Source organism: Lynx canadensis, chromosome D3, assembly GCF_007474595.2.
Source record: "Lynx canadensis isolate LIC74 chromosome D3, mLynCan4.pri.v2, whole genome shotgun sequence".
In the NCBI taxonomy this organism is placed as follows: Eukaryota; Metazoa; Chordata; class Mammalia; order Carnivora; family Felidae; genus Lynx; species Lynx canadensis.
In genome coordinates this window covers 39,432,757-39,459,880 of record NC_044314.2, presented here as the reverse complement: position 1 = coordinate 39,459,880, position 27,124 = coordinate 39,432,757, and the positions used below count along the sequence as shown (strand labels likewise).

Below are 27,124 nucleotides of genomic sequence, written 5' to 3'. Positions count from 1 at the left end.
TCAATTTTTCCATTGTGTATTAAAAGGGAATAACATAAAAGAGTGGTTGGAATATTTAAATACGGTAATGTGTATAACGTACTTAGTATAGTTTTGACATTAGAAGATGCCAGTTAATGTTCATGCCTGGTAGTTTTCCTTTTCTCATTAAGTGGCTGTAACAACCTTGTAACTGATTTCACTGACTACGGGCTTGCCTCCACTCAGAATTATTCTTCTTATTGCATCCATAACCGCTTCTTTAAAGGTGAAACTGGCTTATGGTACCCCTTGAGGCTGACTTAGTTTCTGTAGGAAACAGATGGCATTATCTTAAAGGGGTGATTAAGCAAAGTTAGGGCACAGTTAAAGAAAAGAACAAATCAGGGTGAGGCAAATCAGGGATATCACCAGCAAGAGGCTGTCACCCCCCTTAGACTTGAGGGACCAAAAAGAGTAGGGAGTAGGTACTGCAGTGATGTGGGCTGTGATTATAGGAGAATGGTGCATGACACAAACTGTGACCAGAGGTAGTGGGATATCAGCACTGCCAGCCCTCACCCCTACTGGGGGCACTCATCACATCAGTACGCCGACTTCTCTCCCTTCTATTTGCTGATCTCCACTTGACCTCCTGTTGGCTGAACCCATCCAGAAGTCAGAGGACAAGGATCTCTGTTGAGAAAATGTATAAATGTCAGTCTGCTGGGTCACAGAGCTGGGTGGAGGAAGGCAGAGAGTGAATCTGGAGTTGCCACATGGGCATATACAATATATACAAAGTATAACTTTTTAAAAAAACCTTTATTAGCTTTCCTTTATTTAGGAGTATAGCCCACTTGTGTCAACATCTTATAGGCTTGTTTCATTCATACTTCTCCAGTTTCATTGCTTGATTTTCTTCTCTGGTCATATAAAAGTACTGCGAATTTATCATACATTCCCTTAACTTTGTTCACGTTGTTTCTTCTCTGTGTAACATCCCCCACCCACCCCTTCTTCTTTTTATCTGGTAAATTCCTGTGCTTTCTTCAGATTTCAGTCTCCCTTGAGAAGCTTTTATGTGTTCTGAAAGCACTTTGTAGTTGTGACAATGTTTATAATTAGTTGTTTACTTGTTTATAATTGTTTCCTGAGTGCCTAATGCACTACCTTATTTTAAGATGTTGCTGATTATAGTTGAATAAAGTGAAGAAGTCAAAGAGGGTTGTTCAGGGGAGCTGTTAGAGCTAAGTCTAAAAGTTTTCAACAGATTTGTAGAACTATAAAACTTATGTCTCTTTGATTTATTTCTGTGCCATGCTAAATTGGCACTGTACAATCTAGAGAAGGGATCAAATTTCCCAAGAATCAACTGGACAGCTGATGGATTTTGAAAGCCTGTGTCTACTTTCAGCTCACTAGCACCTTTTACTACTTTGGGATAATAATTTGATAGTCATCATGCTTAATGGCACTGGAAAATATTCAGTTCCTGCCATTAATATGTTAGGTGCCTTGGGAATGTAATAAGATATGGACCTTGACCTTTGGGAAATTAACTTTAAAAAAAAAAACCCTCTTAGGGCCCAAGAGATACTTTGCTATAAATTTAAAGTTATGTAGTGTAGTAGGAATTCAATAGCCTAAAAGTGACCTTCTTCTGTATTTGATTTTAATAAGGTACAATGATGATTTATAAAGGCTTGCTATGACTTCTAAACCAACAGAAGAATTTTCTAGTACATTGATTAACAGTGAAGATTGGAAATGTTTGCAGAGTAAATAACCTCCTTTTACATATAAGTAAAATATTTATAAGCTTGGTGTCATAGCTTCCTTCTAAGAGTATAAGAATCTTGTATAACAAAGGAATGAGCCTTAGTATGTCAATTGTCATAAAATATTGCTGTTACTAAAGTGACACTAATTAATAATAATGGCTAGTAAGAAATAATGCTTATTGGGTACTGACAGGCCTGACACTGCCCTAACTTGTTATATGTGTTATATTGTTTAATCTTGAGAGCAAACCTACAAAGACACATTATAATATTAACCACATTTTTTTAAGTGAAGAAATTTAGACTTAGAATGTTTCTTAGTTGAATTTCTCTCAGTTGAAAGTGAAATAAATTTAACTCAAGCTAGTTTAAGTAAAAAGGCTCACATAACTGAGAAATCCAAGGGTAGACTTCAGTTCTAAGTGGATGGAGACATTTAGAGAATGCCATCAAAGTATTTGCTTTCTCTACACTTTTTTCTTTTTGCTTGTCTTCATACACAGGCAGAGTTTAAGACAAGTTTTGGGCAAGAGAAGGTGGTACCTGGCACCCCAGACCTGCCTCCTCTAAGCTTAGCACACCAGTATAAAAGGAATCAATCTTTCTCTCATTATTAATTGTATTATTATTATTATTATTATTATTATTATTATTATTATTATTTCAATGCTAATCCCAGGGAAGTCTTCACCATGCCCTACTTGGCTGATGTACTCATCCCTCCCAGCAGTGGCCAGGATCAGATAACATGATTGATTGCCACACAAGGATCACATGGAGCAGAGGAAAATTACACAAAAGCGCCAATAAAAAGCAGATGGAAAGTATACTGGGAAAACAAATTATAAATGCTCTTGTCTTTACTACAGAGAGGGTGAGTTAACTTGCTGAGCTAGTAAGTAGTGGAGCAGTGATTCAAATCCACATCTGCCCAGTTTTTGGGCTCTGGTCCTTAAGTGTGTTAGTATAAATACTTCCTCATTCATTTGTCCTGGTATTATTTTTATGACATTCATTTCATATTTAAAAAAATATTAAAGCTAAGGCAGCTTTTGCAAAGGTTCTAAAGATTTCTTTCATCTGTTTCCTCAGAAATTTATTTTCTTGACTTAGAGGCTAAAAACTACCATAGATGGTTTCTGTTCTATTTTCCCTCACAGACCAGTTTTAGCATTCGATATGAATAGTCTATATACAACATTTATAACATAGTTTAATGCAATTTAGGATCTGAATTCACAAAATATGTAATTCTGGATGAAGCTTCCAGGTATTTTCTGGATGTAAGTAAATATTTTTATTCACCAACTAAATTCCAACTTTTCTTTATGGTGTTGACCATGACCCTTGGAGGATCTGAGCTTAGCAAAAGAGAGCAAACTTCTCTGTAGTGTAAATCCTCATTTATTTCTCTGAATATTGAGATGAGATCAGCAGAATGAGCCTTATATCATGTAGAATTATATGGGCATCACAATCTTATTGCTGTCACTTCTTGTTTATTCATCTAATGCTATTTCTCTTCTTCTAGAGCTTAAGTGAAACAAAGATAGTACTTCAGGAAATTTCTTCTTTTCCTTTGCCCCCATGTCCTCCTTTCCCCCCTCAGTCTTGTGGAAATTTGGCCATACTTTCTCATTTTGGATGAAGGTGATGGTCCTGAGTGTTAATGTTTGTGTGGTCTGCTCTAGGCAGAGATGGTACTATGTATAAAGAGAAGAACACCTTTAATCCACCAGGATGTTTGATTAGGGAATGAGAAGAACGAAAGACACTACTAAACAAATGCAAAAGTATTCCCAGTTCTTATCCTTTCCCCAATTTTTACACGTGTATCTTGTCACTTTTTGGCTAATGCTATCTTTACAAGCCAACTTCCAGTAACTGAATAAGAAAAACTGCTAGCGGGAGGTGGGGGGGATGAACAAATACAGATACTGCATTTTTAAAAATCTTCCAGTGACTCTGCCTTTTTTTTTCCAGACTTCCCTGTTTACTGAGTTCAGCTTCATAGTAGGAAATGCAAGATGCATGAAAGTTAAACATTTTTTTCCCATTGTTAAAAGCTGCAGTGAAGAATGAGGTTTTTTCTTAATTCGTCACATCTTCCCGCTCTATCTTCTCATGACATTTTATCTCATTCTCTTTGGTGCTAGGTGATAATGGTAGGCAGTTTGAGGGAAAAGAGCAACCCCAAGCCATGAAAGGTGTCATCCAGAAAAATGGATGATGAAGAAACAAACAATAGGACTTTAATAAACTTTAGTGTTTTGTTACAGTTTTTTTCTGTGTGTTTGTTCATATTATCTTTAATTGTGTTGGATAGAGTCTACAGGGAAGAAAAAAGATGGTCTTCTAAGTTATTTGAAACAATCTTTCTCTGTCTTTAATGAATGGTTGACTGGCTATTTTGTTAGTCTGTAGACTGCTACACAGTTCTTTCATTTTTCCTCCTTGGGGACAAATGGTAGGGTTGCACTTCTTGCCCCCTTGAAGTTAGGCATTAACCATGTGAGTTGTTTTGTCCCCTCTAGCTAGTGTTTTATTCCCCTTATTTTTTGCTTGGTTGTGTTGATCACAGAAGCTGGTGACAAGATGGAATTTCAGTCATCCCGGTTCTTGGTTGAACATAGAAATGTTGAGTGAGAAATAAGCATTTGTTTTAATCCACTGAGATTTTAGGGTTCTTTTTTTTTCTTTTCTTTCTTTTCTTTTGTTTTTTCTTCCTGTTTTGTATCCTTGCCTATCCTGACAGATACAGCCTGTATAGCAAAATGGGTGTTTTTGTTGCAGGGCACCTTTTACCTTTGTGTATGAGACACTAAATGCATAATTACATGCTTAAGAGGCAAGTGAGGCAAAGAAGGTTAAATCCCTTTTTTCTTCTCCATTACATGAAATTGCTTTGTAAAATCATCCTCTCTAGTATGTACTCTTTGATATTTTTAAACCAGTAAACAATAGGGAATTTTCATTACAAGGAAAACTCTTTTACATTCTATCTTAAGATAATTCTGTTCATATTTTTGCTTTATAAAATAATTGCTTTTCATTTTATCAGTCTGCTGAGGAGGAAAAGTTTCTAACCAGAAGGAGTAGAACAATTATTGTTAATAGAGAATTGAATTCCAAGATAGTTGAAAAGATAGAAAAAGGGCACCTGGACATTTTAAATTAGTTCAAGTTTCCAATTGCAGACAAATTGTGCTTCATTGAAAAGGTATGACCAGATTTCCAAACCATTGAGCAGAGGAAAGCAGACACTGTAATAACACCTCTTTCTTTCTCTTTCTCTCCGTCTCTCTTTCTTTCTCTGTCTCTTTTGGCCTAGGGCAATGCTGGTAGAGGGAGCACCCCCACTAAGGGATTATATTTCCCAGTCTGTCTCAGAGATTCCTGTCTACATTTCCCTTCCATTGAGGGCTCATTCACCCTCGGGCTGTTCCCACCGGTTTCCACTCTCCTCTAGATATAGCATACAGAAACTCCTGACAGCTGACAGACTCCCCATTGAGCCCTACTCCTTCATGTAGGAAAAGGGGGGAAAATGAAGAAAACTTGTCTTGAAAGCCTGCGGCCATTCACACCACAAGGAATGTGTTGACCATATGCATCTTAAAACCAGATGAACAATGTTTGTCCAGCCCTTCCGGCTCACCAGTGCACAACCATATCTGTTCCATGCTCTAAAGCAAAAACTCAAAACCAGATTTCCTACCAATTTTCTACCAATCTTATGCTCAAATAGGGATGGAGTTATTAGTGCATAGTCCCATACATATTAAATTATATTGTTCATTAAGAAACAATTTTATCTGCAGGAGACATTGATTTTCACAGTGTATTCCTTATCTTTAAAATTTTTTGGCCTTTTATATGGGGGCATGTTAATTATAATTATCATAGGCAAGGCCACCTCTGAATTGCTGTGGTCACAAAACAGACTTTCATTTTCCTGTTTTAATTGCAGTGATATGGAGATAATGTGTTCTATGTTTATTTCCCCTTTGCACTAGGATACCTACAGAGTATCCCAATGTTTGTTCTCTTGTATGTTCTTTGTACCTGATGGCAGACTTAGTTATCTCGTAAAACCTGAATGTCAGAGTAGCTAATAGAACTCTCAACACTTTTCCTACAGATAGCTTCTGCAGGGAGGATTTGATTCTTTGTGGGGCTAATGCCTCCTGTTGTAGTTGAGTGAATCTAAGAGAAAAACATCTGGCCTAATTTATCTTCAGGCATAATTTAATAATGCTGAATGGCAACCTCTGGGAAAAATCTAAGTACGACTTTATGTAACCACTAATTTAGAGTTGGTTAATAGGTAATTCGTATTTGTGTTTCTTTCGAAGGAATAGATATTTTGATCACATCAGAGCTAATCATTTTTCTTCATTCTGACATCTAAATGTGGTATTATAGTATAATGAGCTCCCAGCCTACTAGTTTGCAGAACCCAACTGGTAAAATCAGGACTGAGGAAGTCTCAAAAGCAATAGGGACTATCTGATTTCATAAAGAGTCTTTTGTTGGCAAAGGTAAGTTTTAATGCTCCATTACCTCCTTAAAGAGACTCAGCCCATATTTCATATCAACAAATATCGGCTGATTGAAACCAGTTCTGTTTCCTTTGTGCCCTGATAAATATGGCCTTTATTCCTCCAGCACATAGTTTAAGAAACAGGACAGAAAGGGAGGTAGGATGGAGAGGGTTGGAAAACTTGGCTAATACTGAGGTGGGTAGTACATCAAGTGGAATATAAAAGTAATTGCCGCACGAACGTATTTACATAAATCTTTGTGCAGATACTCAAATTATGTCTTCATAATTCTAAGTAAATTGAGTGCAGTGAATCTGGTGGGAGATCTTTGACTCGGTTTCTGTATAAACAGTTATGCTGGATTTTTCTGCATGATTCCAGTTAGAAACAGGGACGCACATATCACATAAGCCTTTTGGCCTTCAGAAGGCCTCTAGGTCGTATCGCTAAAATATTAGGATACCTGCTTCATATTTTTAAAATGTTGGCCCTTTTGCTGAAGCCTGGGATTGAGGAATGTTTTTTAGCTATTGCTCATCAAAGTTGTGTTCTAGATAAAAATCTCTTACTGCTAGAATTATGTCTAGCTTTGCCTGGTGAGTTCCCACTTTTATACAGTTGTTTTAAATTTTTAACTGTGTCTCTGGATGGTTCAAAGTGCGTATTTCACAAAGCGCTAAACATTCTGCATTCCCAAGTTTCATTTCACTAAGAATTTGGGTTTCCGATGAAGAAGAAGTAAGTTTTAGCAGTAGGTACTGTTTTATTTATCTTCTAAGGGAATAAAAAATTAATGTCAGGCTTACAGACATATATTTTGTACTTTGAAAAAATATCCTGTGAAAGGAACCAACTAAGGGCTTAGTAATTAGTATAACACACAGATTGGTCATGAACAATTGGTCATGAACAGTGACTAAAATCCAACTCTAACCAATTTAGTGAGAAGAATTTATTGGATGACGTGTATAAACCTACACCAGTATAGGAGAACAAAGGTCCTTAGCAACATCTGAAAAGAAGGCGTGAACATGTCCAGGGCTCCCTCATCTCTGTTTCTGTACAGAAGCCTTCTTTTCTGAGCCTGGTTTCTTTCACATAGATAGAAACTTGGCTTCTACCAAATCTGAGGCGCTCATCACATAGGGTTAATATCAGAAAGGAACTGAGATTTGTTTTCTCGAATTTTTAGGTAATGTATCCTGGGGAAGATCAATGATTGGCCCTCCTTGTGTGCCTGACCCCTGCCATCCCACCACCCCATCATTAAGTATCTATAGGAATATGCATTTAAATCAAAGTAGGAAAGGTTATTTTTCAGAAGAGGAGAATAAGGAGTTGTGTCCACAAGACAATAAATTCAGTACATCAATTCTTCCTTGTCATTTGTTCATCTTGTTTTCATTCATTAGGCAAGTTTTTTTGAGTGCCTACTGTGTGCCAGGTACTAGAAATAAAACAGTGACCAGAAAGAAAAAAAAATGCCATGATGATTATCACTACTTCCATATAATACCACCACTGGAAATGGGGTAGGCAAGGGTCCTTTCTATATAGACTAGATTAGCATTTTGAAGGAATATGAAAGAAGGCATATGGCCTGGTCTCCTTCCTTTTATTTTAAATCCATTTCTAAGTAAATTAGCTGTTTGCCACCCTCCCCTCCCTAACTATAGTAAACCAGAAGATGGGTGTCTCTAGAGGTGGTGGTGACACGTTTTATTGTGTTTCATTTTGGTGTATGTGTGTGCTTGGTAAATATTTGTTAAATCAATGAATTATTGAAGAGGTGATGTTGTTTTGTAACTATAGTCAGGAGAAAAAGGTTACTATTAACTGGGACAAAGAAAGCATCATTGTCTTTGTCATTCTTCAACATTTAAGTGGTCAGAATCAAATCATTCTGTATAACAAAGTCATTTTCTACAATTATCTCAAGATATATTTTGCAACTAATTCCTTCTGGCAGCTACATCTGGATGCTGTGTCATTTCAAACGAGTCTGTGAGTATAACACTGAAGAATTTTCCTGACTCCTATTGAATGATGAGTAATATTTGCTTTAGAAAAAATTCAATATACCTAGATTTTATTTTCTCCACTGTGCTTTTCAGTATAAGGTGCATAATGGTTTTCGTTGCTGTTTGAGTATTCATTTTTATTATGTTTGGAACTGATTTTTAAATTATTTATTAGGTATATATTATTTTATATGGTATATAGATGATATGTTATATAACTTATATTATGTAATATTGGCATAAATTAGCTAAATGACACACTGTATTAATATACAATTTAAAGATGATGAAAGGCATTTATGCTTCTACATACACAAATATAAATAAAAGTATGCCATTTCCTCCTTGAACTTTTCTACCACTCTCCAGAGTAATATTTGTTAACTGCTAGAATATTTTAATGTGTGGATGCGTGTGTGGGCGTGTGTATGTGTGTAAGGACACCACATAATTTGAATACATGCTTTGTCTATACATCCTGTTCTTCGGCTTGTTTATTTTTACTCATCGCTTTCTCGTGGACATCTTTCTATGTCAGTGCGTATTTTCTTTGCAATGGCAGTATATTATTTTATGGTATGTGTGTGCCTTCATTTATTTACTTACTCCCTCTTAGATTATGTCTTGTGCTTTAAAAAATTCAAACAATATTTCATTGAACCTGCAGAATGGGCTGTGGATTTCTGTAAGAAAAATTCCTAAAAGTGAACAAATGGGACCACCTACCTTTTACATTTTAGCAGTCTTGCTGAATTACCCTCCAAGTAAGTTGGCACCATTTGCTGTAAGAGAGTATATTTTAATGGTGAAACACTTGGAGTCTGAGGGCATGGGTTGGAATCCCAGGCTGACTTCTTACTTGGGAATAGCCTGGTGTAAATGAACTCATACATCTGTGTCTCAGTTCTCTTCTCTGTAACACCAGTACCTACCTTGAGAGGTGGTTGTAAGAATGAAATATGTTAACATAATTCAAGTTCTTGCAAAAGTACCTAGCATGTTTCTATTACAGAATGCTTTCTAGCATTACATTATTACTACCCTCTGTTACTAACACAAGCACCCTGTAAGAATTCCGAAAATAAGGAAATTTGGGGTCTCAGCCGATTGCTGCTTTAGAATGTTATCTTGAGGAGAATGCTGGCTTTGTCCATAGGTTTCCATGTAGACAATATTTAGCTTCCCATGTGTGGACAAAAATACACATTAAGATCCTTAATTTTCATAATGTTGTATTCTCCTCTCTGCAAACCAGGTTTTTAGAGTTATTATGTCTATAGTAATAAAAAAAATAAACTCCCAACTCATTAGAGTATATAATCTTAATCATATTGAACCTTGGGAAGACTACTTGGATTATTTTACCTAATTATGCTCAATTATATTATTATGTTTAGATTTTTATGAGAGGTTCTACAACAAAACCTATGTATGTTCTATGCTTGCTTTTGTGAAACTCATTGAAGATCTTCTTCACTACCAACTGATGCGACTATATGAATTTCCATAGGAGACAATTCTCTTAGTTTAGAAATAGTAAAACCTTAACACCTCTGACAAGTGAATATTTCCTTCATTCAACTAACAGGAGTTAACTGACTGCCTGTGCGTTTTAACTGCCATGGAATTAGTCTGATGTTCACGGTCAGAGTGGTAGCACCTTTACTACTGGGCATGATTTCTCAGCTTTGAAATATGTCATTATGTTTTTCCCCTTTAAAATAGTGCAGAAAAAAATAATAAAGTGCAAATTTCTTTTAAAGAAGATGTGATAAAGTCACATAGAAATTATATCCATCGAATCTAGATGGGATATGAAATGATGACATATGAGCTTGGGGACGAGACACCTAAAGCATCTGCAGATATGCTCAGGACTGCTGATGATGATCATGGGGAAAATCACCGAGAATGGGGGAGGAATTGTCCAAGAACTGAATCACCGCCCTTCAAATCTTGGCTTTACTACTTTGTAGCTGTGTGACTTTGGGAGAGCTAAATAACCTCCATTGCACCTTAGTTACCTCATCTGTCATAAAATGAGGGTGATAACAGTCCCTCCACAGTAAGAGGGTTGGTATGAGGATTAAGTGAGTTTATATACATGTTGGAATAATGCCTAATGCAGAGTCATCGCTGTGTAAGTATTTGCTGTTGTGATGATTATAAAAAGAGATATAAGAAAGTGTTTGAAGTCACAGATTATTGAGCTTTATCTCAAATCTCAGGAAAATTCTAGACTGTATTATTAAATAGATGACTGTAAGCATTTGCAAATGGAAGTAGTGATCCCTGGAAGGCATTATAGATTCTCCAAGTTAATTCATGTCAAACTAAATTAATTTATTTTTGATAGGATTATTAGACTTACATATCAAGAGGATGCTCCTGTTGGAGCTGAGTTTCAGCTGGTCATTTGGGGTATAATTAAATGAATTTCTAGAAGATTGAACATCTATAGCCAAGTATGTTGATTGGCTAATTGGGATGAGTCTGAAAGGAGATTCCAACAGCAGCTGCATGGTTGCGACTTTGTTTTCCATTGCTTGGTTCAGCTCTATCATGAGTGACTTGAAGGAATACATCAGAGTGATGCTTGTCAAATGTGTGGGATCTCACAAAATAGATAGGGGGAATCGGACAGTTGAACAAGAGAATGATGATTCCCAAAGAACTTTATAAGGTTGAACAAACAACCTTCATCTAAAGAGATGAAATTTGAGGTAAATACTTTTAAAATTTGTGCATACCATAAAGTTTAACTGGAACCTGGAATAATCAGAAATCTGGGAATAGTAAGATTTCAGAGCCTGTAAAAATTAATTGAAACAAACACTAGTGCATAAAGCAAACATTTATGTCCAGCATGTTTGGAAATACATGCCATAGAATTATATATGTGATTGCAGAAACAAATGTTGAAAGATCTGGAAGTTTTAGTTGGTTGACAGCATGAGGCCTGCTAAAAAAGAGTGAGTGTCCTATTAGGTTGTATTAATGTAATTAAACGAGTTAGGGAAAGGGAAGTCATAGTTTCAGTATATTATGTTTCACTCAAACTACATTTAGAACATTTATTAATGGTATTTAGCTGATTTATTTCAATTAGTATAATTCTTCAGGCACGTAAATTAGAAGTGACATCGGCAGACTCAATGTTCAAAGAAGAGTGATGTGCGAGACAGTGTCTGCAAACTATTTTATGTGAGGATTGGTGGAAGAAACTGAGGATCCATTAGCCTAGAGATAAAAGAAGACGGGGCTCTTAGCAGTGTATTCAAACAGGTGGCAGTGTATCATGAGTAAATGATTGGGCCCCGTTTTGCAAATCACATAACACAGTCATCTGACTTTAAGCTTTCATGTTAGGAAAGCATTTGTAATTTAACATTAAATAATTGCGACATTCAAAGGCAAAGGCCAGAACTATTGTAGAAGTCATAGGAAAGCAGAAGTTTTACTTGATTCACAGAAAAGGCATTTTAATAATTGGTGGGTTTTGAATAGAGTACCCTGCCTAGAGATTTCTATGGGAGAAGTATTTCGTTTTCATTAAAGAGATGTTTTACTTTTAAAACAGGTTTCATGCACATCATTTAAGTAGTTTTTAATATTTTTCTTCTACATTTTTGAGAACATTGTAGAAATTCTGGGTATCTCTCACTTTGTTTTCTCTCTGTGTTAAAAGTAATGGTAACTGTTTCAAAAGATTAGAGACTCAATGAGGCAGAACAAAGTTACCAAAATCCCACAGAAAATTAGAAGTCACCTCTCCGTTGCATAGAATTTTATCTGTAAATTCAGGCAGTGATCACGCTTTGAACTCTTTTAGGCCTTAGAAAGCCATCTTTCTACTCTCAGTTGTGTCAGTTTTATGAGGCTGGTCAAGTAAAATCATTTGACAGATTTTTTTTCCTCATGGATATTGTATGATACTACTTATAGTTACTTGAAAGTTTGTCTTTAAGTGAGTATGGTTGGAAGTAAGTTGTTACTGTTGATATTCAGTATTTTTACTTGATTTGTAATACAAACATAACAGGATAATTTGTCCCTGTAGTGTGCTTTTCTTTCCAGGTAACAGAGCGGTGTCTAAAAGAGTACCATATTGTATAACCCCTCTTGTTAAACACAGAAAGACTGTTGGATGATGAAACCGGGCACAGCGTGTGCAGGTTTACCTGTGAATCTGTTGTGGGACAAGTTTGGCTGTGGTCACACGATGAGGAATGGTGCTGTGTAGCTAGCCTTATTTGCAGAAGCTCAAGTGCAGTTGATGCAGGAAATCTCAAAGAGAGACAATATCTAACGTCCATCATTTTTTTAATAGCTCTCCTCATGTTAGGATGTTCTCAGAGCTCTCCCTGCCAAACCAATAGTATTAACTAATGTTTATTAGCACATATTGCCACAGGCAGTCATTTGGCGTATTGGAATCATAAGCGCTTTATATTCATTATCTCATTTTGTCCTCAGAGCATTTTTATAAATGAGCAAGTGAAGAAACTGGGATTCAGGGAGGTTAGATATCTAAGATCAGATAGCTAGTGAGTAGGGGTTCTTGGTTCATCTGACATCAAAGCCCATAACCTTCTTTATTATTCTATAATCATTCCTAATATAGGTCGACTGAAAACATCTCCCCAAATTACCTTGGTCTCTGTGTAAGCTTACTTAGTAGTGCTGCAATCAGCCGGGGTCGGGGGGCGGAGGGTGGACCTGAATGAGAACCAATGCTTGCAGTGTAGCAGCAAGAATATCATTAAACAGGTAATTCTAATTAATGACTGCTTGACAAGTGCTCCAAGGGAAGGTTCAATTTAAACCATTATCTGAGAGTTTAAAGAAATACTCAATGTTTTTTAAGTGATAGATTGCAGAAGTGGGTATTATGAGGTGGATACTGTGTGTAATATCTTGACTGTAGGTCCTCAGTTTCTGTAAAACCCCTGTGCTCATGAAGAGAAACAGTTTAACTTAGTAGAAGAAGCAGACTTCAGTGTCAGATGGGCCAGACCCATCATTTACTGGCTGCTGAACCTGGGGGCACTTGATCTTCTTGGAGGCTGCTTTCTTCTGAGTGAAGTGATCCCGATTCTCAAGGGTATTAACACCAAATTTCTGTATCTTTTAAGTCACACATTCATAAATGCTATTGAAGCATGTACTTTCCCCCATAAAATGCATGCAAGTAGAATAGAAAAATTGGATCATCTTTAAACCCTTAACTGGTAACCACATACGTTACGGTTAGAGAACAAGCTGACTGAGCTGCAGATACTGGGCAGTTGGGAAAGGTGCTGTCACTTTTTATGTGAGTGATTTCCTCATCTGAATCCTACCAGTGATCCAGATTCGTGTTTCATCAGAATGACACGGACCTTTGAGGCTTCTCAAGAAGAGTGGAAGTAGGGAATGTTAAATATATGAATCCCAGAGTCTATTGCAATATATGTAAAGCTCCTACAGACTTAGCACAGAATTATCTAATAAGTGTTAACTGTTCTTATTCCATTTAAACATTGTCATCATCAGGATTACAATGTGTACAAGTCCTGTCCTTCCACTTACTTCCACTCCCTTCCACTTTGTGCATCTCCGAGAAAGTTAATCCTGCCTCCTCTATGTATCTCACCGAGTTGATGTAAGGGTCAAATAAAATAATATACATTGAATGACATCAAGGAAAATACGTTATGTGAAAGCACTCTTTAATCATATAGAGAACTATATAATGGTTATTGTTATAACCCCTAAACCATTTACCTAAGACATGGGACCATAGGCAGCTAAACATTTAAATGAACTGCCTGCATGGATTAAGGGAAGATGCAATAATGTTAGAAAAAGGGAGAGAGCTTGGTGCTGGATACTCACTTAGGATTCTACAAATCTCACCATGTATCAATGACGTGATTTTAAATTGTAGAAATCTTTTTATTTTGCAATTAAATAAGTAAGCTCAGAGGACATCTCAGTGGCTTCGCTGGTTGAGCGTCTGACTTTGGCTCAGGTCAAGATCTCGTGGTCCATGGGTTCAAGCCCCGTGTCAGTCTCTGTGTTGATAGCTCAGAGCCTGGAGCCTGCTTTTTGGATTCTGTGTCTCTCTTTCTCTTTCTCTTGGTCCCTCCCCTCTCTGTCTCTGTCTCTGTCTCTCGCTCTCAAAAACAAATAAAAACATTTAAAAAATTAAAAATAAGTAAATTCAGAAATTTTTATTTAGGGTCTGAAGGATCGAGATTTTAACCATCAGATGAACATTGGTCTAATGTGTTTATCTAAGGGATACTTGAGATGACTTTTGTGTTTTAAGAGATACTCAGGAAATCTTGAGTAATCCTTAAAATGTTCAAAACATTTATTAGATGAAAATATTTGAACCTAAAACATAGAAAAATCCATTCCTAGGTTGGTCTGTGCCCTTAATGATAATGGCAAGCCATCTCTCTCTTCTTAACTGTATTACCACCCTTTCTTTGCAGTTTTTTTTCCCTCCTCCTGGGACATGTAGATGTCTGGAGGAGGAGGTTTCTGGGATGTCTGTCTTGTCTGACAGTAGCATGCATCTAGATATTCTTGAGATAGGCTCTGAGATAGTCACATAAGTAGAGAGGATGAAATCCAGTAGTGTAGTCCTACACGTATGTTCAGGTCCTCTGAAAAATACAAGAGGATCCCCTGCTCTGAAGGTAGCTGATTGTATACAGACTTGTGTCCCGAGCCATGGAAATCCCCCTTTCTGGAGAGTAGTGCTGAATCTGAAACCTACTGCAGACCAGCCCTGTGGAAGAAAGGAGGTTATGGAGATTGAAAGGAGTTTAGTGTTTAGGGCAGGGGCATGAGAGTTGCAAGACCCAGCTCTTAGACCGTGAGCCTGAAGTGGACTCACAAACACAGCTCTAACACTGGAGGACAGTTTGTTTTACAAAGAAAGGAAGGGCATTTTATGTAAAGATTGAACACTGTGGCAGACTGATTTGTATAGGAGAGACCTTGATATCTGGCCAGAGGTTTCTGATAGATCCAGCTAAGGGTATTCTTTGGGAAACTCGGCGGTTTTGGGGGCCTGCTTTTGAGGAGATAAATTCCAAAGCAGCTCAGTTTTCAGCGGATTTTTTTTTAATGGGACTAGAAAGGATCAGTTTTTATCCAAAGTAAATAATATAGGAAAGAGAAAAGATAGAAGTATTAGAAAGGAGACCCAATTCACATTATTTGTAGAAAATATGATTCTGTATTTCTGTACTGTGAGAACTAGTAAGAATTCAATTAGCTCTTTATATAGATAATAATTATCACAATTCAGTGGCTTTTGTATGTCTTAGCAATAAAATGCAAGAATATTATATGAAAAAGTGTATTCATAGTCGCAACTAAAAATATAAACAATAAAATGCTTATTACAGTTTATAAAACAAAACTTAAACACATGGAACACTGTGTAAATTGCTTGAAAATTTAATTAGATGTCTCATTTAATTCCAATCTAAATTTCATCTGGAAATATAAAGAAGTGAACAATTAAAAATTTAAGAAGGAATAATGAGAGCAGTGGCCGATCCAGATAGTAAAGTGTATTATAATATCAGAGCAATTTGAAACAGTGTGGTGTTGGCACAGCAGTTGATTGAAAGATCAGGGGATCTGACAGGCCCCCAGACAGGCCCCAGGGACAGTGGTTTATAGTTTGGCCATTAGAGGGAATACGTATGGGGGCTCTGAGCATTCTCATCTCTACCTTAGCAAGAATAGCTCTGCTTTTGTGGATATTATATATTGGATGCCAACATTTATTTGGTTTCACATCCAAAAGAGTTTTCATTGTCCTAATATTAATATGCAGTAGAGGGTGACTCAATAACCAAGATTGACTTATGAAACAAATTATGGTGGAGAATCTTATTTATAGGTGGTGGGGCATAAGTTAGTGTTTCACCATGCTACAAAATGGTAAAATCCAGGTAAATTAACAAGTAAAACCAGGGGCTCCTGGGTGGCTCAATCGGTTAAGTGTCTAACTCTTGATTTCGGCTCAGATCATTGATCTCACAGTTTGTGGGATCGAGCCCCGTGTTGAACTCTGCACTGACAGCACAGAGCCTGCTTGGGATTCTCTCTCTCCCTGTCTCTCTGTCCCTCCCCTGCTCACATGAGCACATGCGTGCATGCTCTCTCTCCCCCCCCCCAAAATAAATAGACATACATTAAAAAAAGTGAAACCATAAAAATATGAAAACCATATTTGTAGATATTTGCATGCTCTCTGGATAAAAGGAATTTCTAAACATAAGACACGAGTCACGATGGAAACAACTGATGGAATTGTTCATGTGAAAATAGAAAACTTTACATATGTCCCTAAAATATCCCCAAAAGCAACAAAAATAATAGCTATCGTTAATATTCTTATATTGAATATTGTTAATATTCAATATGTGAATATTGTTAATATTCAAAACAACAAATATTACTTAACTATATAAAGAACTTTTTATACATTAATAAGGAAAAACAAATATCTGGTGTCTATCCCATATGATACTCATTTGGGGAAAAAAACCCTTTTGTCCTCATTAGTATTTACAGAAGTATAATTAGAATAACAATAAGCCATTACTTTTCTGACCTACTAAGTTGTCAAACACTACTCAAAGATAACGCTGAATACTGGCAAAGTTATGAGAGGCAGATTTAGTTCTGCTTGGTGAGAGTATAAATTGTTAAAATCTTTCTGGAAGCAATTGGCAGTGTATCAAGAGACATGACAGAGCTCACATCCTTTGACTCAATAATACTCTAAGAATGTTACATTCAATATATTCTTTATTTATTGAATTTTGAAAACAGCATAAATGCCTGTCCTTGGTGAAGTGTTAATTATGATGCCCATTTTGAAGAATTCATATTATATGGAGATAAGATAGGTAATGATATATGCACATATTTTTTATAATTATATTAAATTGCTGTGTGTGGATAGAAAGAAAATAGAAGGAAAACAAATATTAGGAATGGTTAGTATTCTTGTTTGTAGGCTTATGGGTGCATTTTGTTTTCTAGAATATAGGTATGAGTTTGCATTTTTCTAATTTTTACTATCTGAAAATAAGGTCATTTTAATGTCTATTTATTTTTGAGAGAGAGAGAGAGAGAGAGCACAAGCGTGAGCAGGAGAGGGTCAGGGAGAGAGGAAGACACAGAATCTGAAATAGGCTTCAGGCTGTCAGCACAGAGCCCAATCTGGGGCTCGAACTCATGAACTGTGAGATCATGACCTGAGCCAAAGTCGGATGCTTAATCCACTGAGCCACCCAAGTGCCCCAAATAAGGTCATTTTAAATGATTATTATCCATAGAAAACTTCTGAATTATATTTTCTGTTTTGTCACAATTAACATCATTATTGCCCTAGCCAGTTTCAACCTGTCATGATAATCTGAAATATTTATTGGCCCTATATAATCTTATTATGATTGTCTTAAAAATTGTGAGTAATCTTACTCTCTTCCCTGCTCTAATGCATCCTTGACCCCAGTTTCTAAAGAGGTAGGCACAAGATGGGAAACAAATTGGAGGAACGTGGTAAAATCAAAACGAGTGTTACGTAACCATGAAGACATATTCAGATATTAGTTGTGCTTGAAAATGTCAGAAGGATAATTCAGAAAGTTGAATTTTGCAGGGTGTAGGGAACATAACACCTCATAGCCAAGAGAGTGTTGGGGCCATGGGCAGTTGCTCAGTCTGCTGATAGCCTAGGGTGCTGGTTCACTCTGACTATGGCTTCTTCCCACTGTAGTGTTTGAGTATGGCTGCCTGTGAGTCTGGTTCGTGTCTCCACCATGTGTCACATTATTTTGATGGTATCAATGTTTTGTTCTGTGAAGGTAATTTCTCTCTCTCCTTTGTTAATGTTCACACGCTAGTTCAGTGAAGCTTGTTCACAACCAGGAACTCTCCTTCTCTGTCTCCTTTCTCTGTCTTGCAGGAACGGAGGGTGGCTTCTGGTGTTTTGTGGCTTCATCATTTCCTTCCTGCCTCTCATCCACTTCATGATGTAATTCTTGGCACTTTTACTTCCTTTGTAGAGTAGGATGTGATGTCATAGAGAAGGGGACAGGGCTATCCAAATTCTCTCAATTGCTGGGAGGAGCTGCCCAGGTGTGCTGAGGGGCCTGTACTCAGGAAGAGAAACAGGGAATCCTCCACAGTGAGTAACCCCACTTTTGAGTGCACCCAAATTTCCGTTAAAACGTTGCCCAGTACATTAGAGTTTCCTCTTCGGCCCTTTCTAGATTTAATCAGTTTGCCTTTTGGACATTCCCAGTTCAGCTCAATTTTCCCCCTTTCTCTCCTTTGTCCCCTCTCCCCCTCTTTCTGCCATCCTGTGCCTCTCCCCGTCAGTTTCCCTCTTCCTTGCTTGCTTACTTGTGTATGTCTGTGTCTATTGACCTTCTGCCCGTATCTTTTATGAGAGCCCATGAGTGTCCCCAGCATCGCCTATCATTTGGGTTGATGCCCACCCTATATATAGTCCATGTGACCACAGCATTGCCTTTCAGTAATTCATAAGTATGCACTGTTCTACTTATAGTTCTCATTTTACAAATTCTGTCAGCTGTTTTGTTTTCACGTCTATTTCTTTCCCGCCTTTCTTTGTGATCTAATCTTCCCCCTTTTCAGCTCTATGATGCAGTTTCCTTCTTGCCTTTTTTTTAACGAACATTTTTACACGTTAGTCCTCTTCCCTATACAGCTATGCCTATGTTTCTTTATCCCCCTTCCCAGTTTTCAGTTCAGCTCTCCAGCGGCCTCCTCTGTGAGGACAGGTTTCCTTCTTTCCTACTGACATACTTGTCGCCGTCCCCTCTTTCTAGTGTAGCTCACATTTCTGTATTCTTTCAAGGACATACCACAACGGCTAAGGGACTGATCTGGACTGGGAAAGATGGGGACATTTCCTGGGAACGAGAGAGGGGAGAACAGGAAAGGGGCCCTAATAGTGAAGTGGGGCAGGCTGTATGTCAATCACCAGAGAACCTTTGGTGAATAGAACCTTTGCTAGTGACCTGGTTGAAATTTGGCCATGGTAGTAGGAGAAATCACAGAGCTGTTTTGAACAGATTCAGAAGCCTTTTTAGTTGTTAAGGTGGCTCTGTTAATTCTTAATAATTAGGATCATTCCAGTAAATAATCATAAATTAGAACTCTACAATGTGCAGAAGCTTCTGTACAGCATCTTTAAGTGGGTATTGTCTACCCTTGGAGGAAGTCATTGTGAAGATGTGTGTAGACCTGTTTCTTATACCCAGAGGTGGCCCCTGTAGTCGGTGCTGGTGACAGCGTGGGCACTGTTGTTTACTGCTTTCCCAGCATGTAGTTAAACTCCTGGGTAAATAAAGGAACTTGATTTCCGGGTCTGATGGTCTAATGACCATGGAAATAATTAGCCATGTCCCATGTATCCCTCACACTTTGTTTAAAACAAGTCCCTTTCACTCAAAAATAAGGAGGCCAGAAGGGGAGAGGAAGAAAAATGGGACTCAGTTCATAAAACTGAGATGGGCTGAATGGGAAGAGGAAGGGGTTTACTTGAAATTAATTGGAAAAGGCAGAAGAAAGGAAACTGAGCTGAACTGGAAAACACACACTGTAATGACTTACTTGGGTTTCTGTATGCTTTTTTCCATTTTGGCCATGAAGGAATTTTTTCCCTCTTTTTTTTTTTTTTTTTTTTTTTTCCCCTAATACAAAAGAGGTTGATCGAAATGTGAATCCAGTGAGGTTATTTCTAACCAGCACTTTGTTCTCTGCTGTTAGTATTGTCCAGGCTCCGTGTTTCCAAGGTCCTGGAAATTTAGGACACATTTTAATGACCTGAAAATCTGTCTTTAAGTATAAATATTAGCAACTTTTAATAAAGGAAATTATATACATTTATTAACTTGCGTTTTTTCTGTTTTCACATTTCTTTTTTTGGTGTGTATGCCTTTGTGACAATTTTTTGAGGAATGACCCCCCATGTTGCAGAAATTGCCATAAATGTCCAGAAAAGAATTACATTCTCTCTTTGGACACCTGAACTGTAAAATTGGAACTTATTTTGATATAACAGCCCCTTCCCCTTTAAAATTTTAAAGAAGCATTGCATGATTCACATACGTTTTCATTTTGTACATTTCCATATGATAATCTAGGAATTTTATGTTTATTTTTATTTTGCAGGCACTAGAAAAACACCCCAACTCACCAATGACAGCGAAGCAGATATTAGAAGTCATTCAGAAAGAAGGGTTAAAAGAAACAAGGTCAGTATTCATATTTACATTTTCTATTTTCATTGATTAGTAATTGCTATTAATTGCAAAGCAATAGATGTGTCTAGATTTTGATGCTGTAGTTGACTGTGAATTAAGTAATTACCTGCAGATTCTTTTGTGATTGCCAAATATTTAGATGACCCAAGATTTCCTTGGAACTGCCCGTTGGCTTAATAAATTACATTCGGCAGGTTAATATAGAATGTACTTTGTTCACAAAGAGCCCTGCTGCATGAATTAGCCCTTCACTGGAGTTACTCCTTGTTCTCTGTCTCTTGTAAGAGGAGATTTTGTTTCTGAAAATGAATAAGAGGACCACTTTTACAGGCTTAAGAGATAGATTCCAGGATCACTCTGATAAAACCTGAAGTGCCAATAACTGTGGTTACAAATTTAGCCCCCTTATATGTAGAATTCTCCTACTTTGAGTGTCATTGATCAGCTATTTCGAGTCTTTAAAAAAATAACAGTTTTATTGAGATATAACTCACATACCATAAAATTCACCCTTTTAAAATGTACAATTCAGTGGTTTTTTAGTGTATTCACAGAGTTGTGCAGTCAGCACCACTATCTAATTTTAGGACATTTTCATCACCTTAAATGAAACCTCATCCCCAGCAAGTAATCATTGCCCATTCCCTACTCCCTCCGGCCCCTGGTAACCACGATTTGACTTTCTGTGTCTGGTTTTGACTATTCTGGACATTTCATAGAAATGGAATTATACAGTATGTGTGTAGCCTTCTGTGTCTGGCTTCTTTCATTTAGCAAAATGTCCTCAAGGTCCATCCATGTGGTAGCATGAATCAGTACTTCATTCCTTTTTGTTCCAAATAATACTCCATTGTATGGACACATACTGCATTTTGTTTATCTGTGATTGTTCTCTATTTAGGACAGTCTTTGATTGTCCAAATTTGACAATTTGGGCTTTAGCCATCAGTTTAGGGCCATGTTGATGATACCACTCAAGGAGAAAAAAGAAGTTGGTTACAAAGTAAAATAAACATTGAGCTGTCATCTGAGTGTGTAATCATCCATGTTACATAGAGTGAATGTTTTTTTGTATGAACTTGTCTACCTACAAGCCATTGGCAGACAGTATTTGCAGCTTGGTGAAAATAAAGCTGCTGAACTACCTTTCGGATGTTTTTACTGAGACTGAGATAGAACTGAGAGAAATGAATATCCTCCTGAGGCCAAGTTTTCCTAAAAACAAATCGGTATTACCTGTAACTCTTACTGCTGGAAAGGGTGAGTAACAACAGCTTTTAGGTGTTTAAAATGGATCCTTTGCAAGTTTGATCCATGAACATCACAATTTAGAGGGGTGTAGGACATCTAGGCTCAAACTTTCATCTCTATGTTGGAGGCCTTTCCCGCCCATTCTGAAGACAGAACCTGAGATAATGTAATGACACCATTTGCGATCATTGTTCCCCCAGCAAACTGGAGGCAACGGTGGGGAGAGAAGTTGCTGACCGAGCCTGATAGCTCTGGTAAGGGTAATCCTGTTCTTCAGAGCCGGACATCAGTGTGAGGAGTTAGGGAACAAAATGGGAACACCTGGAAATTAATTTTCCCCTTGTTGCTGTCAAAAACCCTGAAAATATTTATGCCATTTAGAAGGCACTGAAAGTGTTTGTGCAGCAGCCAAAAGAAAAGAGGAGGTAAAAATCTAAGGATATCAACTCCTCTTGAATGTGGGCTCTATGCCAGTGGAATCTGCCAACGTAGACATAAAAAGCATCTCCTAGAAGTAGGCTTTTGAAATTTGTTCATTATGGTATCCTTCTCAACAGGAGTGACTACTCTGTGATCAGTTGTTATGCACCTTGAGATATAAAATTCCTGTACCATGCCTCTGAACAGCATTTTAATTACACTGACTATTGTAACAGCATTATTTCCTATTTTTCAAAATGCTGGTCTTCCCAGAATGGTATATTAAAGGGCTGTAAGCATATGTAGTTAACAAAACGCAAAGCAGCATCTTTAAAGAGTGAAGAACACTGAAATGGAAGACGTAACCTGCTATTTCTCAGAATACATAGCCCTCCCTCTGCCCCCTCCACCCGGTTATTGTGTCCTTCCGTAAAGAAAAAAAAAATATTTGTCGTTACAAATACTGATAAACCAGTATGGTAGTAGTGAAAGTACCTGCAACGAATTCACAAGTTAAATAGGCAAGGGCACAGGCAAAGAAAGAGACCAGAGTTCTATTTAAGTTCTGTTCTGTAAAATCAGTTCTGCATTGAAGGGCCTCCAGCCATACATTTTATGTTCTCATTTCTTTCTACTTTCTTTGACTCTCCTCTCTCCTGCCAATTGTGACCGGTTACTTATGGCCAGTGTGTCTGTGACCACTCTTACCTCGTTTTCTAGTTTGCTTATTGGAATCATCTCAAAAATAAAAGTACGTGATTTCAGTGAGTTTTGGGCTTTCCTGCCTGTTATGTGTGTTGTTTTAGGGAGCAGATTCTGACATTTATTTTCCCTACTTAATGTACTGTTTTGCTACCTCCCGAGTTCTTAAATGTTTTCCAAATATTTATGGTAGCTAAGTAAACAAAGTATAACTGTATTTATTTTTCTTAAGTTACATTTGGAAATTCCCTCATCATAAGGTCATACATAGCTGCTTAATTTCTAGGTATTTATTAATGTGTTTTCCAAGAAATGCAGATTTGTGATATACCTGATAAAATGGAGGGGAGTTATTGTGAACGGTACCAAGGTGGCCATGACCTTCTGGTGGTCTCTGTGGGTGGGAGGTGATGGTAGTGGTCCTCCCCCAAACAGTTCACCCTTGTACCTAGCATTTCCAGAAAAGGGAGATTGGGTCTTTATGCATCATCATTGTGAACCTGGATTTAAAGTAATGCCATTTGTTTCAAGTACCATGGGGGGTGGGGCTTCATTCTGTGTGCCAGACAGCTCTCCTGTAGGGCTGACCTCACCGTCCTGTAATTTTGTCCTTGTTTGTCTACTTGCGCCCACCTGTGGGCTCTCCAGGGGCAGGGTATATAACACTCCCAACACTCAGCAGATAGTCAATAAATATTTGTTGAGTAAACAATCTTTCTCAAGATGTTAATTTTCTGGGGGCACCTGGGTGGCTCATTCGGTTAAACGCCGACTTCGGCTCAGGGCATGATCTCATGGTTCACGAGTTCAAGTCCCGCATCGGGCTCTGGACTGACAGCTCGCAGCCTGGAGCCTGCTTTGGATCCCGTGCCTCCCTCTCTCTCTCTCTCTCTACCCCCACCCCCTGCTCGTGCTCTGTCTGTCTGTCTCTCTCTCAAAACTAAAATAGGCATTAAAACAATTAAAAAATGTTAGTTTTCTGGTCCTTGGTGATGACTTGGCTTCCGTTTAGAGTCAGAAGCTTCTTTTTAGCATTATGTGTTGTATTTTTTCATCTTATTTAATAGTTTGTGTGTTTTAATCAAAACAAACCTAACAGTTTTGTGGGAACCCCATTAAATATATGCATGCTAACAGTCTTTGGCAGATTATATGTGAGCAAGTAAGGTTATTGTACGGTTGCCTGTTTTCAAACGCTGTTAAGTGCCTCTGGTTTAAACTTGTAATTTACAAAAAATACACCAATGATTTTGGCAAAGCTGATATGAGTATTTGAATGTGTTCAGTATATGTGATATTGTTAATTTATTTGACTGTGATGAAATTCTTGACGTTTTATGCTATCTTTTCCTCTTTTCAAGTGACACTTTAAATTGCATACTTTTCAAGTAGACATGATAAAAAGACGACAGCTTTTCTATATCATGCTCTGTGTATCTTTTTCATGTTATTGATGAACTGTGTAGTGTGTGATTAAATTCTATTTGGAAAAGCCAGACTGAAATAAGTTCTTTCCATGTGGCTAAAAAAGGTCAGAAGGACATATGGTTTTTGTTGAAAGAAATAACATCATGGCATGGTTGCCTAGAATTTTTAATGAAAATGTATTTGGTAGGTTTTAATTCCCTTCTGTATAATAACATAGAAGATTTTTATCAATACAGTTTTCCTCTGGTCCATCTATGTTTGCTTTGCTGATTCTGAGTATTTCCAGGCTTTTATCACTTTGTGTTTATGAGTTGTGGTCAATTGATAAGGCATAGCTGTTTGGCATGCTGTTTAGATGATCAGAATCTCAGAGTCAATCAAATAGCCATGTTGCTTGTATAGAGGAGATTAAAACGTGCATATTCCAATCTGCTTTTGTGGATGGATATTTGATATGCCTGTTTGGACTGCTTGGCTAAACATTCCCACCTCCTCACGGAGTTAGGGTGCTTCTGTAGAATATGGTCTTGTCTGCAGTGATTTTAGTATGTACTGCCAAAGCGAGCACCTGTATCCAGTAATTAGAAATATGTTTGTAGAAATAGAGGAGTAACTTTAGTTACCATGTTGGTTTGGATGACATTTGGGGTTGTCCTAATTCTGCTTTTCTGTTTATGGTTTGCTTTTTCAGAAGTTATAATTCCTTTACAAAGAGGACTGAGGGATTTTTAATGCCTGAGGATATGTTTTTCTCTGCACATGTAATTTTTAAAGTGATGTTTCCCAAGAAGGATGTGCTTTCAAGTAGTGACATATCCAGGGGCCACAAAGTCAGGGAGTAAGGCTTGCAGCCCTTACATCATGAGAGCAGAACAGTCACTCATCAGTGAGGGATAATTTCTTAGGTGCTGGGTGTTATCATTACAAGATAGCTGTTATTAATATAACATGAACTTTGATTTGGTTTTCATATTATTTGCTAATAGGCAAATAGTTTTCTAATGGAGGTGGAGGTATGGCAATCATAAACACACACACACACACACACACACACACACACACACAATACAAAAAAAACCCTCTGTTGGGTGGGGGCAGGGTGATATTTATGAGGTACATTTTACAAGATTATAGATGTCTTACTTAAATCTGTTAGATTTCATCAGCCATTTGCAGAGCAACAGTCTATAATCACATACCACAGTAGGGACATTTGAAAAGCTTTACAAACAGTCTCTGTTGTGTTTAGTGTTACTCAGAATATGGACATAGTTTTGATTTTGCAATGTGGAACATGCAATTGACAACCCAAGATTTTGATTTTGCAATGTGGAACATGCAATTGACAACCCAAGATTTTGTAATTATTCTGGTATCAATGAGAACTTTTTATTCCTACTGATAATTCTTAGAATAAATTTGTTTTGAGCTACTAGCCTTAAGGTTTTGCATGTTTTCTGTTTTGCAATCTCTGTTATGATATGCTGAAATTAGAATCTCCACTTCATACTGTTGTTTATTAAAGATGTTGCATTTTTCTAGGGGGATAAATGTCAGAAAATTCTATTACCATGTATAGTGACAAACAATAAAATTTCTTGGCATTTCTCTTGGTGAGATTTACGTTTCTAATTAGTACTATAGGAGATGATTCTTTGTTGCTGCTGAAATGTTTTGTCTAGAGATAAGAAAGAAACACAAATAATTTCTACTGCAAAATCAATTCTTATCTCCAGACTCCATGTTGGCATCCCTCCTTTCACACTGAAATGGTGGTCTAGTTTGTGCTGAGGCATTTTAGAATTATAGTGTGAACTCACAGTGTTACCCCTGCCATTTGCTAACATCTAATCCTCTCATTGTGTAAATGGTGTGCACAGTCAGCTACTTAGCGGGGGCAAATGAGACAATGGTGTTATTAAACAGAAACATAGGGCAATCTGCATTTATTTACGTGTGTGTATAGGTGTGTGAATGTGAGTGTGTAAGCAAGACTTGAGAATAATTTACCTCTTAGCTGACATAAAATTTTACTCTTCATCATTACTCAGATTAGAAGTCTCAATCAGTCAGTCCCAACTCCCTTCCTCATGCCCCCATTGCCAGTTGGTTCTTAGGTAGTGTTAGTTTTACTGCCTAACTACATCTTTCCTTCTTTGTATCCCTACTCTTTGCCTTTCGTTCTGCAGTTATAGTTTCTTAACTTCTTTTAAGAAATTTGCACTTATAATTTCTTCACTTGTAGTATCTTCTTATCTGTCTCTTCAAATCCAGTCTCCCCCTTTTTAAATACTTTTTTTCCCCTGAAACAAACACTGCCATTTAAATACTCCAGAGAATATATTGCACCTAGTAAACTGTGAATCAAAAGATATTGTCAGTTGTATGTTTGGTGATAATTAGATGAAATTGGGTATGGTACTTTTCTCTAGTTACATGTTATCTGAATAAATGCATGATATTCCAATAACGTAGGCTTTATGATGCGAATGATGAAAACATACATTTTATGGTTGGGATTTTGAATTTCCAATCCAGTCATTTATATGTACGTTTGGTTTTTCCCAAAATATGTCACTTAAAATGTCAGTCATTGGCATTGTGCATAATTAACTTGTTTCAAATTAAATGGTATAAAACTGAATAAAAAAAGAATTTAACATTTATACGTGGATATCACTAATTGTTTAAAAATAGCT

General features: G+C 37.3%; 1 protein-coding gene across 1 annotated transcript in view; it reads left to right on the top strand.

Annotated features, from left to right (window-relative positions):
- The window catches only part of ASXL3 (ASXL transcriptional regulator 3), a 177,608-nt gene that overhangs the window by 11,957 nt on the left and 138,527 nt on the right, over nucleotides 1-27,124 (top strand). Inside the window, exons 3-6 of the mRNA XM_032595328.1 lie at nucleotides 8,975-9,071; nucleotides 12,443-12,510; nucleotides 19,096-19,326; nucleotides 20,533-20,615. Of these exons, the coding sequence (XP_032451219.1) occupies nucleotides 8,975-9,071; nucleotides 12,443-12,510; nucleotides 19,096-19,326; nucleotides 20,533-20,615 (479 nt within the window). The remainder of the gene's footprint in view (nucleotides 1-8,974; nucleotides 9,072-12,442; nucleotides 12,511-19,095; nucleotides 19,327-20,532; nucleotides 20,616-27,124) is intronic.